Below are 17,745 nucleotides of genomic sequence, written 5' to 3' on the forward strand. Positions count from 1 at the left end.
ACTATTCCATCTATCTATCTATCTCACATCTTCTTAACTCAATTGAAATCCAATTTTCTGAAAAGTCTTCTATATTGAATGAAGAAAGAATATTACATTATTTGTTCCAGTGAAAAGTCTGAACATTATAACCTAAGTTTTAAGAAAAAGTACACACAAAAAAATATTAATTTCTGAATATATGATATTCAAATACAAACATTTGGAAAAGGCTAAGAGAGCATGTATACCTGCGTTTTAAGGGTTCTTTCTGTATTGATAACCTTTTCAAAGGCAGCCTTAAGATTACTGATCTCCTCCTCCTTCTTCAATTTATATTCTGTTAATAAATTATATAAAGTGTTATTATATGACATTAAATTGTGTTCCAAATTAACAATGTTCTTTACTCAAATTAGTATACACTACATAACTTTTAGTAACTTTGTAAAGATAATTCTTTTTTGTTCAGCTTTACTGACAAATCTGTAAGATACCTAAGTTGTACACATGATTTGATACAAGTATACATCATGAAAGGATTCTACCATCAAGTTACTGAACACATCCATCACCTCACATACTTACCACTTTTGGGGCTGAGAACATTTAAGTTCTACTAAGATAATTCTCAAGGCTACAAAAGTTATTTAACATATGAAAACAAATTTCAAAAACCTCACACACAATATGAATAGCTCAAGATTTACCACTGAACTTGATTAAACATTATGATTAAAAAAGAAAAACAGAAACAAAAAACCTTACGTACCCTCCTCTGCCCTCCTCATTTTATCGGTTATCTCTTCATTTTCTTTTCTTAATAATTCAATATCTTTGGTTAACATGCTGGTTGTTTCTTCAAGCTTAACAAAATACACAAAGGTTTAAGTTACATTCACTTTGCTAGTCTTGTATTTAAAACAATGACCTTAAAAAAAAAAAAAAAAACTTTGCATTCTCCATAAATGTGGAGTCAGATACTGCTTTGTTATAAAAATGCCTGGGTTCTGGTTTAACATAAGTGAATATACTTAAATTCAAATATACTTCATTTAACCTTCATAAGAATCTTGTGGAATAGGTATTATTTCCTTCTTTCTTTTTTTTTTTTTTAATAAAAGTATATTCTACACCCACCATGGGACTCAAACTCACAACTCCAAGATCAAGAGTCACATGATATACTGACTGAGGCAGTCAGGCACCCTGGTATTATTTCTATTTTATAGACGAAGAATCTGAGGTTTAAGGTAGTAACGTAAATTGCCAAGACCATGTAACTTCTCAGCGGCAGAGCTAAGCTTTGAACCCAGGACTACTAATACCAGAGCACTTCATGGTAACTTCAAAAGAAAAATCTAACTCCCCTTTCAATCTCCATGATCTATATAGAAAATAGTGTAAATTTCAGGAATAGTAGTTGTAGTACCGGTTTTCTGGGATTAATTTGTAGATATCCATAAAGAATTTCTCATCCGAAAACAGTTTCTCTTTTATAAAATTCTGGTCACAAAGTCAGTTGCAATGTATTAAGATAATACAACAAATAAATTTAACCCAAGCATTTCTTTACATAAAATATATTAAGATCTATAGCTAGAAAGAGAAAAAACACATTACACTGAATAAGAATTTCAGTCATTAACAAACCATTAACAATGGTTTTGGATTATATAAACTATTTTATACGTAAGTACAGATTGACCACTCTGTATAAGTCAAAGTAAATACATATGCACACATATTTACCCTAACACTTTAAGATGTGACCTATTTTGAGTTAGATAAATTTCAGTCATAAAACTTACCTGACAATCACACTTACCCGACTAACAGTATGATCTTTATCTGTAATCTCTTGTCTATTTCTGGAAGCAGCTTTCTTGCTTTCTTGGGTTAATTCAAAATACTGTTCTTCTAGAAGCCCTCGAGCCAACTGCTCAGACTCAGCTTTTGTTTCTGCAAGATCCAGCTGAGTAGCAAGAGTTTCCCTGCAATAGATTTATAAGAGAAATGGATATAAGAAATTCAGTTATTTTTCCAACTTAATGATATGCTTAAAGAAGAAAACTATATTTAAACAATAAGAATTAAGTATTTTATTGCTTAAAATAAAATTCATTATTGAATCCAATGCAAAAATTCTATAAAAGTAATAAATTTAACTTCTAATATTTTGAAAAACTGTAAAAGTAAAGAACTCTTTAATCCTGTACCTGCTGTTGTGCTTAACTAAGAAAAGGTAGTACAGCAATGGCAAGCAGTCTACTTTTGAAAACGAACTTGTTGTGGATTCAGAATGGAAGGTAGCATAGGAGAGAGGAAAAGTAATAGGCTTGTAAACCAGGAGGCCAGACCTTAACCCTTATCCCTGTTCTTCACTAATTGGGTAAGGACACGGGGCAAATTTCTTACATTTCCTGGAGCTCAATTTAATCAAATCTGTAAAATGAGAGGGTTAAATGATTTTTGAGATCCCTTTCAGTTCTGAAATGTAATGAGATTATGATGACTTATAAATAGATTTGTAAACCACTATAAACTATTCTAGGAATGCTCCTTGGGAATTATACTTTAAAGCTTTTTGGAAGTGACATTCAGACCAGGACCAGATCATTCCAGTTTGCTTGCTCTTCCTAAAGAACTTCTGTTCAATAAGCTCTCTGAGTCATAACTGTATCTTCCCTATATACAGTAGATACTCAATAAATGTTTGCTAAGTGAATGAATGACTTCCATCTATTTTTTACTAAGGGAATAATACAAATGAAATTTTCTTTCTTTTAAAGATTTTATTTATTTATTTGACAGAGATCACAAGTAGGCAGAAAGGCGGGGCTTGATCCCAGGACCTGAGCTGAAGGCAGAGGCTTTAACCCACTGAGCCACCCAGGCGCCCCAAATGAAATTTTCTTTCTCAAGGTTAAGGAGGGAGACATATACTAACTAAAAAAAAAAAAAAAAAAAAAAAAATATCTATTCATTTGTCCAGCATTTACCTAAATGTTTACTATGTGTCAAACACCCCTGTCTGAATTAAGACATACAGTAGTAACAAAGTCTCTGCCCTGAGGAAGCATATATTAATGGGATGAAAGAAGCAATTTTAAAAAGATGAACAGTACATAGCATGCCACAGAGAACAAAATAAAACAAAAAAAGGTGGAAGAGGCTGTGAATGTGCATTTTATACAGGGTGATCAAGGAGGCCTCTTTGCTAAGAAGACATGTGAGAAGAGATATGAAGGAAGTAAGGGAGTGAGCTATGCAGGCATCTGAAAATACAGGGTTAAGATGGAAGAAATATCTAGTAACAAATGCCCTAAGTTTGGTCTGAAAGAAGCTAATGTGAGTGAGGTGAGAGATGAAGGAAAGTTGTGAGAAATGTATTGAGAGAAGTGGGGAGAGAGAACAGACCTTGTAAGGCTTTCTATGACAGTATAGGGAACTTTGGCTTTTACTTTGAGCATTTGGTTTTAAAAAGATTATTCTGGCTGCAGTTTTAAGATCAGACTGTTGGGGGACAATGGCAGAAGCAAGGATCTCAGCTAGGAGGCTAATGAAAGTACCAAAATTGGAGATGGTGGCAATATGGGAAATGGTACAAGTGGTGAGAACTGATAAGATTCTGGATATACTTTTAAATTACAGCTAAGAAGGCTTTTTAAATGGACTGCACATAGAGTATAAGAAAAAAACAAAAAAGTCTAGGATAATTTTAAGGTTTTTTTATTTAAACAACTGGAAATAATGGAATTGCTAATACTGAAATGGGGAAAACAGGGAGGAGTAGGTTGGCAAGGTATGGGAATCAGAAATTTTTTCTGGACATGTTAAAAATGAGATGCTTATTAAACATTCAAGTGGAGTCAAACAGACGGCTGGACATACAAGTCTGGAATTCGGGGGAGAATGTGTTTGTACGCTGATGCTATTTAAAGCCATGAGGCTGGATGAGAACAAGGAAAGAGTGATCCCTTGGGCCCTCCAAACTTTAAAGGTCTCAGAGAGGGGAAGGGAAAAAGGAGCAAAGGAGGTTAAAAGCAGCCAGTTCAGTAAGAAAAAATGCCACATGATGTCACAGAAGCCAACTGAAGAAATTTTGTCAAGAGAGAGTAATCAACTATGTCAACAGCTACTGTTAAATAAGATAAGGACTGAGAATTGACTATTGTCTTTAACTATTAGAAGTTATCAGTAACCATGGGAAGGGTTATTTTGGTAGCATCATGAGTGCAAAAGTCTGGAATGAGCTAGAAAGAGAAAGGGAGAAGAGGAACTGAATATAAATGGTAATGTCACCTTTCAAAGAAGTCTGCTACAAAAGGAAGCAGAAAAATAGGATGGCAGCTGGAAGTAAAATGCATTTAGAAGATGGTTATTTTTTACAAAGATGTTTAATGTATGTTTACATAACAATGAGAATGACTGTATGAAGGAAAAAAATGAACCCAGGAAAGGTGAGGATTCCTGAAGTCATATTCTTATGTAGGCAGAAAATGGGATCGAGGTGGTTAAAAGCACATTTTGTTTATTTACAATGGTCAAGGAAGGCAGGGTTTATAGCTACAGAGGCAGACAGGTTAGTAGCTATGAGGGTGGGACAGAGCAGAAGTTCTCTACTTCTAGGAAGCAAGGCCGTTTGTTGAGTGTGAGGATGAGGACAGGTTGCTGAAGATCTGAGGAGAAAGCAGAAGATATGAAATAGCTATCTCAAAGTGCAGAGAAGTTAGTATGTTAGGAAAAGATAGGAAGTACTGCCAATGTTAATTAAGTCTATGATCCTAGGGGTAGTTCTGAGCTATTATAACACAAGGCTTGAGACTGACAAATGTATTCCTACCTGGGCTTACTGCTTTGTAGCAAATTCAGGTAAAGGTATCTAAGTTGTATATTAAAATGCCAGAAAACCTATTTATCCCAAATTACAGTTCTATCCCTGGCTATGCAACTGTGCAAGAGAAAACAAGAAACAATGAGATGGTTCAGGGTAAAACTGTCTGCAACTATAGCCATCCGACTTCCTTCACAACTCCCCATAAATAAAAGACTTGTCTTTACCAATGCCTAAGGCCAATCTGTCACCTTTATTCTCCTGCCTCCTTAATGAAATCAGTTTATTAACGACTCCTTTTTCTTCTAGGTTATAAGATTATAAGCAGGAGCTTTGTTCTTGTTCACTGCTGTATTGAAGTCTCCAGCCCATAGAAAGTGCTCAGAAATTTTGTTTCAGTCAATGAATAGATGTGCAACTTTTCCCACTCTGTTATCTTTCCCATATCTCATTTAAATATGCTCAAATCTCTGCTATCTTTAAAAAGAAATGACTCTTTTTCAACTTCTCCTCTAGCTATTGTTCTATCTCCTTGCCTCAACAATCACATTTCTTGAAATTTTTAATTTAACAAATATTTACTGACCATCTACTATGTTATAGGTACAATTCCAGGTGCTCCATATATAACAGTGAAACAGAGTTAAGGACAAAATGTTTAAAAATTCCTTTCTTTGCTGAGCTTAAGTTCTAGCAGAGAGAAAAACAGTAAGTAAAATAAGTCACCAAATGCTATAATATACTGGGAAGGGGAAAGTGCTACAGAGAAAAACAAAACATGTAAGGAAGTACTAAACCATAAAGGTGGGGTGGGGGAGGTTTGCACAATTTTAAGGAGGATATTCAGGGAAGGCCCCTCTGAGATGACATTTAGACCTAGGCCTGAAGAGGGTGAAGGAGCATGCCATGTGGATACTCAGAGGAAAAATGTTCCAGGAAGAGGGGAGAGGGGACAGCAAGTCCATAAGCCCTGAGGCAGAAGAGTTAACTGATTAGTTTGCTGAACGGTAGGAGGTAAATATGGCTACTGTCTACACTTGGTCTCCACTTCTACCCTTACCAGTCATTTCTCAGTCCACTCTAATATCCATTCTTTTTTTTTTTTTTAAAGATTTTATTTATTTATTTGAAACAGAGAGAGAGATCACAAGTAGGCAGAGAGGCAGGCACAGAGAGAGAGGAGAAAGCAGGCTCCCCGCTGAGCAGAGAGCCCGACGCGGGCCTCGATCCCAGGACCCTGAGATCATGACCCGAGCCGAAGGCAGAGGCTTAACCCACTGAGCCACCCAGGCGCCCCTAATATCCATTCTTAATACCATTTAGGAACTGTTCTCAACAAAATAACCAATAACCTTAAATATAATGGACAATTTATTTTTTACTGACCTTTTTGAGTATTTGGCACTTTAAATCACTTTGTCTTCTTTGAAGTATTCTATTCTCCTAGACTTTGTGATCTTATTCTGTTTTCCCCCTTGTATTACTGGTTACTTCTTACATTCCCTTCCTCTGCCCTTTCTTTAGAAGTAAAGGTACTAGTAGTCTATCGTCAGCCTTTACGTCTTCTCATCCTACACTAGGGATTATAACTTGTTACTTGAGAGGGTAAAATGAGTCCACATAAGTGTTCCTCCAGACATACAATTAAAATAAATTTGGGCCAACATTTTGCATAAAATTCAGATTTCTGGCTCCTCTTGAAAAATCAGATCTTGTAATACTGAATCAGTGTTACCATGTGGCAGCAAGTGGTTAAAACTGAGATGAATTAATTCCTCAGTTTGTTTTAATACAACTTACACATTGAACAGACCCAACTAGCTTCAAATTAGTTACACGGATAATACTGTAAGTTCATGAGTTTATAAACTTTGATGTACATAATCACCTTAACAAATCTCATCTATCTCTGTTTCAGTATATGACAACGACTGTCAAATCAGCTTCAAGTCCTTATCTTTTCTCTGAGCTCTGAAGCAATTTCAGAACCATTTCTCTTGGGACAACCCACAGGCACTGCCTATAATAGGTCTGAAATGGAAAAAATCTTGTCTCCCCTTGTTTCACAAATTTGGCATTCCTTAACTCAGGGACCAGTGCTACCATCACCCCAACTTCCCTGGTCAGAAACTTGAGAACCCACCTGAAATTTTCCCCAACTTTTGTCCCCACACTCCCAAATCTACAAGTCCTATTGCCTCTACTTCCTATTTTCCCCACGTACTTGCCTCTCCTTTTACTGTCAACTTCCACTATAATTTTACATTTAGATTTTCCAGTGGCTACATAATTCAACTTCCTGTATCCACCAGTTCTGCCTCTAATCCATTCTCCACTCCAAAGAATGAAGCTTTCTAAGACACCACCTTGTCAGTTCCTAGCACTTTGTTATAGACACTTACCTTAATTACATTTGTCTCCTGACTAGATTCTGAAGTACTTGAGGGTAAGAACCATAACTTACTAATAATCATATCACTGGCATGAAGCATAGTACTTAGCACACTAGTGGCGATCAGTATATTTCTTTTAAATAGATCAAACAAGGGCAAACATATCAACCCAATAGAACAATATGGTATGTGGAGGATTGGGTGCTCTCTTCACAGTGAATGCACACAACATGGGATTGCGTATTACACTGCAGACACCATACAAATGATAGGCAATAGACTATAACAGGGGTCTATCACTGTCACAGAGACTAACCAGAAAACGTACCTTTACTCCTACCTTAGATACAACTAAATATATTAAAGATCTAAGCACTGAGTGCCTATGGTTGTTAACAACACAAAGAAGCAACCAGACGCTACAATTATGTATGAGGCAGTCTTCACCCCTATATAAATCAGACTTGAATATGACTAAGACTCCCAGTTAGGGATGTCCAATTAAGCTTTCTATGAGGATAGAAATGTTCTGTATACCTGTGCTGTCAAATATGGTTGACACTAGCTAAATGTGACTGTTGGGCACCTGAAATGTGGCTAGTACACCTGAAAAACTAAATTTTAAACTTCATTTAAATAAATTTAAATTTATAAAAATAAGTTTAAATTTAAATGGCTACATAAAATACATAAAATTACATATTATACATATGTACATAATACATAAAATTAAATAATAAGTTCAAATTTAAATGGCTACATAAAACCAGGGGCTATCATATTGGATAGCACAGTTCTAGATTTAACCATAGATTTGCAGGAAACACAGAACAAAAATGTTCAACTGTGGAAATGGAATCAATAAAATCAGTGCAACTGAGGAAAACTATACAGGAAAAATGACCCAGTTCCATCAACAAATAAGTGTTACGATAGTGATTATTTAGTGGTGGGGGAAGAAGAGGGAATACAGTGGGCTTTTAAAGTGGATAGCAAGGTTCTGTCTTTTTCATGGGTGGTAATTATAATAACATTTGTCATATAATTCATAGATCTGTGCATGTTACAATATTTAATGTATTTTTGGTTTCAGCAATAAAATGGTTAAGTTTTTTAAATTTCTACATGAAAAGAGAATATAAATATGTCAGAAAACTAGTTTTAATATCTGTTCCACCTAGCTATAAGAAGTTGTTATACTTAAATAGCTTTAGGTCTTCTTCTAAGGCCCTAAGCAGATATGCAATGGAACTTAACCTGCCTAATAACTAAAAGGGAGACCCTAAATACCTTTACCTAGCATAAAAGAAGGACTTACAAGTACAACATGAACTATTTAAATACAAATAGATGTTTAAAGATTGAGAGACCCCTGAAAACAATTTAATGTTAAGAGTTTACCAAATCTCTGTACAATTACCATAGCATTAATGTAGGACTTCTTCACCATAAAGTCTAAATTTAGTTTGATTTGTTCTGCATTAGCCTAATGAGATTTGCTATATCATTCCCATCAGAATAATGGCACATCTACTCTCTATTTTTAAACTTAAAGAATGCTATGATGTAATAGTGATTCTTGTTCTAAAGAAAAATGGATAGACATACTTTTCACTTTGTAGCTCTTGTATTTTCTTTAAACTTTCTCTGTTTTTTTCTTCAATTTCTTCTTTAAGTTCCTTTACCTGGGTTTTATAAAGTGTCTGCAAAATAAGTGATTGGGAGAAATAAATGTTTATGAGGAGTTTAAAAAGTTTGGTAGTTTCTTATAAAGTTAAACAACATACAATCCAACAATTCTATTCCCAAGTATTTACCCAAGACAAATGCAAGCATATATCCACACAAAATCTTGTACATGCAGCTTTTCACTGCAGCTTTATCACAAATTGTAAACAATCAGGTTCATCAACAGATGAATTTTAAAAATTGTGGAGTATCCATACTGAACAATAAAAAGGAATGACCTACTGATACAAATGACATAATACACCTAAAAAATATTTTGCTGAGTAAAAAAAAAAACAGGTGCTAAAGACTATATACTGCATGATTCCATGTATGTGGAATTCTGGAACAGGTAAAAATAATCAATTGTGACAGAAAGCAAAATCAGGGGTTACCTGAAAATAGAGGTAAGTGGGGAAGAGGGACTGCAAAGGGCCACTGGGAATTTGTGGTGAAAGAAAGGTTTTATATGTTCATTTTGGTGGTAGTCACACAGTATACACATTCGTCAAAACATACACTTCAGGGAGCCTGGGTGGCTCAGTGGGTTAAGCCGCTGCCTTCGGCTCGGGTCATGGTCTCGGGGTCCTGGGATCGAGTCCCGCATCGGGCTCTCTGCTCAGCAGGGAGCCTGCTTCCCTCTCTCTCTCTCTCTCTCTCTGCCTGCCTCTCTGTCTGCTTGTGATCTCTCTCTGTCAAATAAATAAATAAAAAAAAACTTTAAAAAAAAAAAAACTTTAAAAAAAAAAAAACGTACACTTCAAATTGCTACAAGTAACTGTATAGAAATTATATGTCAAGGACATTAAATATTATATTGATTTGGGAAAACATTATAAAGAAATTTAGCAAGCACTATTCATTTAAAAGTTTTATCAATTCTTAAAGTGAATAATGTTAGAAAAACCACTTCTCTTTTCAGGTAGGTGGGATTGAGTGGGTGGTTGAGAGGCATGAACAAAATACCACAAACAAGATTCATCAAACATTCTGCTAACAAGTAAACATACTTATTATAGAACAATGGTTCTTACAAAATTCATTCAGCTTTTGCCAACTCCAACAACAAATATTTAACAGATATGAGGGAGCATTAGACCCATGTTCTGTTAAGGTGCTATGATTACAAAGGACACTTCCAGTTCTGCAGTCTCTTTTTGTAAACTATCCTTTTTCATATACAAGATAAGGAAAAAAAAATAGTAAGGACCAGCAAATAGCTGTGGAGAATTACTTTTAAACTGTAAACTTACTTATCCCTCTAAGAAATAGCACTTCTCTAGGGGAAAAATACAAATTTTTCAATGGGAATGTAAATAAAAGAGGTATTAGATTATTCTGTGAAAGCATATGGACAAGAAAGTGTGCATGGTATTATACACCACTGCAGAAGTGGTCTTTGAACAAGTGGCTTTGAACAAGTAAGATTAATCTCTACCCAAGGAAAAATTTTTCAATATTACTGAATTTTTTTAAAATTTAAAAACATATTTCAGTGATAGTCTAACAAGTCAAGAAACAGGCAAAAAACAGAAAGTCACCATGTTTTTAGGACAGGAGCAGAGTACACCATGAAGCTCTGAACATGTGAAAAGTTCTGTAGAGCTCTATCAGTGTTCAGTTTCTTTATTAAGGAAATAATTATTTCCAATACTGTTCATTTGGTTTCTAGGACATGTTCACCAACACAACTCAAACTCTCTCACTTAACTGCACTAAGACTTGTAGAAAAAGCAGCTGCCAGGGTTAATAGTAATGGAGAAACTAGGTAAATGTTAAGTTGAAATGGTGGAGTATAAACCTGACAACCAAAAGAAACAAAAAATGCAGAGGCTTTAAAAATCTCAAAGCAAAAAAAAAAATAAATAAATAAATAAAAATAAAAATCTCAAAGCACTGGCTATAAATGTTAAAGTAGTAGTGAAAATAAGCTGCCCTGCAGCCAGTAAGAGTTAGAACGACTTCTACAGAGGAAAAAGCAAAACAGATGCATGAAGTGCATACAGGGAGCTAAAACAAGACCAAAGCTTTTGAGCATTAACTCTACCTATAACTGTATGCAGTTATACCTACAAATGTGACGTGCATACATGAACCATGCATGAAAATACTGACACTCCAACCACCCCTTAATGAAGTCTTCTATATAGCTTTAGTTTGAAGCAATTCTAGAAATATTTCACAAAAATGGTCATTTCTTTACAACGTACACAGACCATGAACTCAGATTCAGAAATGAAATGTAGAGATGGGGAGATTAAAAGGGGGAGAAAACCAGTTCATGGTCATTTGAAAAAATGTCACAATTCACATTAAAAATCTTAATATCTTGTTTCAAGTGAAGTGTTAAAAATGATTCTTACCGAGAAATATTGCTCAGCTTCAAGCTGATCTTGTAGCTCCCGCATCTGCCCTTCATTTCCTCTATACTGTCTTCAGGTAAAAGAGAAAACAATAAATGAATGCTATTTACATTGGGCTTTATATTATTCTCTATTTATTAAAGTTGCTAAAAATAAAAATGTTTACTAAAATGACCTTTGCTTTTTAAAAATTGTTTTTCATTACACAGTATTACTTTTATGATTATATTTGTCAGATCATGCTGTCTGGTTCCATTTTGTTCCTTATAAAGTGATATCACGCAAAGTAGAGGAAACTGTTTTCTACTGAAGGTGACTTTTAGGAGAATGTTAATTGTGGATTAATCCAAGTTGCAACAATAAAAATGATACTTTTTTGGTAAATTTTTATAGAGAAAAGCATTCTTAGAATATATTTTATTTTTATTTTAGAAGATTTTATTTATTTATTTGTCAGAAAGAGAGACAGAGCACAAGCAGGGGGAGCTGCAGGCAGAGGGAGAAGCAGGCTCCCTATTGAGCAAGGAGCCCAACTCGGGACTCGATCCCAGAACCCTGGGATCATGACCGGAGCTGAAGGCCGAAGTTTAATTGACTGAGTCACCCAGGTGTCCTTTAGGGACACATTTTAAGTGTCTTATGTAGTAAAGTAGGCAAATAAAAAGAGGGGACATGAAAATATTTAGTAAATATTAATAATATTATATATGCTATACATTACATATACATATAGTACTATACATGATATCCAAAAAAGCATGGGGATGGGGCTGGAAATGAAAACCCAGGTAAGGAATAAGAAAGGAGGCAAGAACAATAACTGATAAAGGAGAAGGAACACAGACACATCTACATATATATATAATATACACGTGAACATGATTCACTCAGAAACAGATAAGACAATTATCTGTTACCTGACAATGCAACCCACAGACATTCACTGCCAAGGGTAAACAATTCTGTCTACATCTGCTAGGTTTTCATATTAGACAGCAATAGCTTTGTATCTACCAAGGCATATGGTTGATAAAAGGACATAATAAATGTTCACTGAATGGTGAGTGAAAGTTATTTTGGGAGAACTATAAAACACATTACACAAAAATGATGGCTCTAAAAGGCAGAAAAGAATTTCGCTAAAATAAATGCAACAAAACAGAACCCGACAATTTTATTCAAGAATTACTATGTTGTAAATGAAGGTGGCAAAGGAAGATATATTAACAGAAACCCAGAGGAAATAAAAACACATGACTTGGCATAAGATACACACATCTTTGACATTAAATTTCTGAAGGATGTCTTTATACAAATTCTGCAAGCAATAATGACACCTTGCTTTGTCTCCACTTCAAGTAAGTGAACAAACACATCACATCGCAGAGTGGAAGAAAAAAGGTACTTTGCATTCGGAGATGAACCAAAGGAACAAAAAAAGACAGATACAGGGTCATCATGTCTAACTCTAGCTTCTAGAATAAAGAAACACTGAACATTTCCCATAAGGTACTGAATCCTATCCCTGATTTTTGTAATTTCAAGTGTCAACAAACATGACTGGTAGGTATGAAAATAATATGACAAATCTGTAGCTTTTGGTTTTATGGTAAAGTCAGTAAGTAGTCTTGATAATCTCCTTTTTTCTCCTTTGAAAGATCTCTACTTTTTATTTACTAAGGCTCCCTTGCAAATCTTTGCAAGTAAATTCTTTCACTTCTAAATGAATTTTTCTGAAGTCTTCCTTTCACAAACTCCAAATACAATATTTCTATACACAGAAAATATCAAACATAAGCAAATACATAACACAAAAAAGAAAAATGTTATTTTTGAGACTTACTTTGTAAGCTGAGCTAATTCAAATTCTAATAATCTCTTTGCTTCCAATAAAGTATTTATTTCCTGTTTCATCTGCTTTTCTAGACCTTTTAAATTGTCTGCTTCAAATGCTTGAGTCTTCAATTCATTCTGTAATAACAGCCGCTTGTTTGATTCCTGCTCTAGTTGAAGGGACAGATTCTTAACCTATGAATGAGAAAAATAATTGGGATCTTAAATTTCACTATTTATTTATTTATTTAGACTTATTCATTTGAGAGAGAGAGAGAGAGAATGGGGGGGCAAGGAGGGGAGAGGGCAAAGGGAGAGAGGTAATTTTATTTTCTAAAAGTATTTTCACCTATAGCCTCCCATTTTAAGTTTAAAAGACTATCAATACTTTGATCCCCAAGTTTCCCATTACTACTCAGTATGTCTTTTCTTCTCTGGATACATCAAGTCCTTTTTTGTCCTTCAATTACCTATCTTTGCTCATTAATCACTCTTTTATTATCATCACCACTGATAATGTTCCCTTTACCAACTCTGGCTTCTGACTCTCAGATAATTAATCTTTGAGGTCTTACTCAATATTTAAATAATGGTAATATCTCGTCCCTCCTATAATAAACCACAAGGATATAATATCATTTTATCTTTTTATTTACTGCTTTCTAAAAGTGTACCCTGTGCTTTCTATCAATATAAACTGGTCAAAACTCTGTGGTTTAACACTTTTCTTGAAATCTAAGAGCAACTGTTCCTCTTTGGGATTACGAGGTAACTTTACAGTAAAGGTTGTTTTTGTTTTTGTTTTTTTTAAAGCAGAATGGTCATGGTTAGTAAAGCAGACGCTTAACCAACTGAGCTACCAGTTGGTTAAGCATCTGCCTTTGGCTCAGATCATGGTCCCAGAGTTGGAACTGAGCCCTGCCTGGGGCTTCCTGTTCAGCGGAGAGTCTACTTTCTCTCCCTCTGCTCCTGTGGGATCTCTCTCTCTCTCAGAATAAATAAAATCTTAAAAAAAAAAAAAAAAAAAAAAAAAAGCAGATGGTCAGATTCTTCAGGGGAAGAGCTATAACACTTCTACAGAGTTGTACTGTCATAGTGCCAAATGACATAGACCTTATGGTGTGAATGTTCACTAAACTATTTGTAGAGGAAAATCCTAGGAGGTAAGGGTGTAGTGGTGACCTCAGAGCAGTGAACACATATACATTCAGGTTATTTCACTCAAATCTTCTCCACGGTGTTTAAATTACAGATAATGACTTTTCAGTCATAACTTATGTTTCTCTTCTATAAGATGAATAAAACCAGTACTATTCTTCTTACTTCATCCTCCATCCTTTCTTTATTTTCAGTCAAATGCTCAAGCTTCTGCTGAGATTGTTTCAGATCAACATCTAGCATTGAACACTGTTTCTCAATCTGAACAACTCTATTTTCAGCCTTCTCTCGAGCTTCTCTCTCTTCCTTCAGCTTTTTTTCCATTTCTGTGGAAAAAAAAAAAAAGTTATACATATTTTCATTTTCATGGGCTGTATAAAACAAATTGGTGCCAAAAATCCCTACTGTTTTTGTCCTGGGATTCTAATAGAGCTATTCACTATAGAAGTCCTAATGTTTTGAATTATTTGTATAGTAGGATCTTTAAAGGAAGGGAGTTATAAAGTATAATAAAGTAATAAAACTCCTAAATCCAGCCCATGCCCAATGATATGAGAGATTATTCAGAGCCATTTTCAGACCAGAAGGTGAAAATATAGCTGGGAAAAAAGTGAACTAATAAGAAAAATGGGGGTAGTGCAGATAAAAGCAGAGAGAAGTAAGGCAGTGGTTATTCATCTATACCTTTCATTGTTCCAGAACAGTGGACTTAAGGCTGATAGGAATTCTAATTTATGCATCTCTGATAAACAAGATTCCATGGTAGTATAATAATACCTACTTTAATCATTAGCAGAAGATACTAGACTACAGTGAGGCTCCTTTTTTGAGATTTGGTAACTAAAGTTCTGAGAGGTTAAATTTCCAAGGTTTTAAACCTACTAAGTTGCACCAAATGACTCAAACTTAATGAGTCTGCTTTTCTACTCTCAGAGAGTGACCTCAAGATGATAAAACAGAAACCATTAGAATAGAACTTCCTCATCTTTCCCCCCAACCCTACAAACAACTTAGCCACACCAATAATCATCACCTCTTAATTCCCATCTCTAATCAAACATAAATCTATCCACTTCTGTTCTGGACTCTGTTCCTTCAATTATTTCATCTCTTCTCTACCTCAACAATTACCTGCTTCCAAATGAATCACTGCCATCAACATAATAATCTTATTATCTCCCCTCCTAAAATATCCTCTACTGATCTCATATCCCTTCTCAGCTACCATCCATCTCTGTTCACGAACCTCTGAGTTATCTACATTTCTTGTCTCCAATGCCTCATCTACTACCCATTTATTACTTTCCATTTAGCTTCTATCTCCTGCATTCCACTGAAACTGCTTTGTATGATAACCAATGACGTCCATCTTGTAAAATGCAGAGGACACACAATGTTCATGTCTTCATCTTTACTGACCTTAACAGAATTCAATATACTGAACGACTTCCTCACTTTTCCAATACTCTTCAAGTTCTAATACCATACTCTTTTGGCATTCCTGTGACCCCCTTTGGCTGTTCTTTCTTGGTTTCCTTTGCTGGTTTTTCCTCTTTTATCTGACCTCCAAATGTTAGACTACCTAAAGGGCTCCTTATGATTCCTTTTCTACTCTGCCTTTTTTCTTCCCTTAGCTGATCTCATCAAGTTCTCCATATAGCTCTATATGGATGGCTCCTGAATTGATACCTCTCCTCTGAGCTCCAGACTTAGACTATTTGATGTCTCCACCTACATATCTAATATGCTTTTCAAAGTTAACATATCTAAACAGACAACTTTATTTCCCTCCCCTCCTAAACCCCTCCAATCTCAGTCATCTCAAAGTCAGAATGTATTAACATCTATCCGACTGTTAAAATTAAAAAGCTTGAGTCTTAATTCCTTCTTTTTCCTCTTTCCATCCAATTCTTTACAACTCTTACCTTCTGTATCTCCATGTCTTTATAGCTCTACTACCACAAATGCCTACAGACTAGAGCCTTCTAGTTGATCTCCTTTTTAAACTGTTTTCTCTCTCAAAAGCATTTTCCACACAGTAGTAGGAGTGGTCTTTTAAAGACGTAAATTACACATTCCAGCACAGCTCAAAACACTACAATGGCTATCCACTATTCTTAGAATAAGAGTATTAAACTTACCACCTCTTCTACCTGGAACATACTTCCTCCTGCTCTTTCAATGGATGGTTCATTTTGACTCATATATTTAGTTCAGAGAGGCCTTTCCTCAGAATCACATCTAACATAGCAATTCCTGGAAACTATCACATGGATTTTCTTCATATTAATGATTACAATCTGTACCTATTTTCATTTATTTGCTTTTTTTGTTTATATCCACCATCAGAATATAATCTCTAAGAGACAGGGTTCTTATAAGTCTTATTCTGTGGTATATACTCCCAGGTATGCCTGGTCTATAGTAGACAGCCAATAATTAACAAATGTGAAAGAAATAAAAGTAGTTTAATACGGCTGAATCACGAGATACATGTAAGAAAGTGCAGAGCAGCAAGGCTATAAAGACAGATTAAGTGCTAACCCAAAGATTCTTTATGTCATGAGAAGTCTGACATGTATCTTGCAAACACTGAAAAGACAAAAGGATTTTAAAAATGACTAGCACAGTTAAGATTTTAAATTTTTTTTTTTTTTTTTTAATTTGTCAGAGAGTGAGGGAGAGAGAGAGTGAGCACAGGCAGACAGAATGGCAGGCAGAGGCAGAGGGAGAAGCAGGCTCCCCGCCGAGCAAGGAGCCCGATGTGGGACTCGATCCCAGGACGCCAGGATCATGACCTGAGCTGAAGGCAGCTGCTTAACCAACTGAGCCACCCAGGCGTCCCAGCACAGTTAAGATTTTAATTTCAAAAAGATCACTCTGGCCTAAGTGGGAATAACAGATTGACAAGCAGAACAATTCCTGGCATAGTAATAATTAAAAGTTTGCTGCAACAGGAGAAGGAGTCAAGATGGCGGAGAAGTAGCAGGCTGAGACTACTTCAGGTAGCGGGAGATCAGCTAGATAGCTTATCTAAAGATTGCAGACACCTACAGATCCAACGGGAGAGCGAAGAGAAGAACAGCAACTCTAGAAACAGAAAATCAACCACTTTCTGAAAGGTAGGACTGGCGGAGAAGTGAATCCAAAGCGACGGGAAGATAGACCGCGGGGGGAGGGGCCAGCTCCCGGCAAGCGGCGGAGCAGCGGAGCACAAAATCAGGACTTTTAAAAGTCAGTTCCGCTGAGGGACATCGCTCCAGAGGCTTAACCGGGGTGAAGCCCACGCGGAGTCAGCGTGGCCTCAGGTCCCGCAGGGTCACAGAAGGATCGGGGGCATCTAAGTGTCGCAGAGCTTATAGGTAGTAGAACGGGGAAGCCGGCTACAGAGACAGAGCCGAGGAGTAAGCTCTAAGCTCGGGGTTACTTTGAACCGGTCGCAGGCTCGGTCAGC

General features: G+C 35.8%; 1 protein-coding gene across 2 annotated transcripts in view; it reads right to left on the reverse strand.

Moving 5' to 3' along the window:
• Positions 1-17,745, reverse strand: part of LOC111142435 (Rho associated coiled-coil containing protein kinase 1) — a 159,261-nt gene that overhangs the window by 19,645 nt on the left and 121,871 nt on the right. For both annotated transcript variants that reach the window (XM_022495564.1, XM_022495563.1), the window contains exons 19-25: positions 14,457-14,617; positions 13,144-13,328; positions 11,301-11,370; positions 8,818-8,912; positions 1,808-1,973; positions 752-845; positions 231-319 (exon numbers count right to left, since the gene is read on the reverse strand). In XM_022495564.1, the coding sequence (XP_022351272.1) occupies positions 231-319; positions 752-845; positions 1,808-1,973; positions 8,818-8,912; positions 11,301-11,370; positions 13,144-13,328; positions 14,457-14,617 (860 nt within the window). The remainder of the gene's footprint in view (positions 1-230; positions 320-751; positions 846-1,807; positions 1,974-8,817; positions 8,913-11,300; positions 11,371-13,143; positions 13,329-14,456; positions 14,618-17,745) is intronic.

Source organism: Enhydra lutris, unplaced genomic scaffold (genome assembly GCF_002288905.1).
Source record: "Enhydra lutris kenyoni isolate GAN:26980312 unplaced genomic scaffold, ASM228890v2 scaffoldscaffold8, whole genome shotgun sequence".
In the NCBI taxonomy this organism is placed as follows: domain Eukaryota; kingdom Metazoa; phylum Chordata; class Mammalia; order Carnivora; family Mustelidae; genus Enhydra; species Enhydra lutris.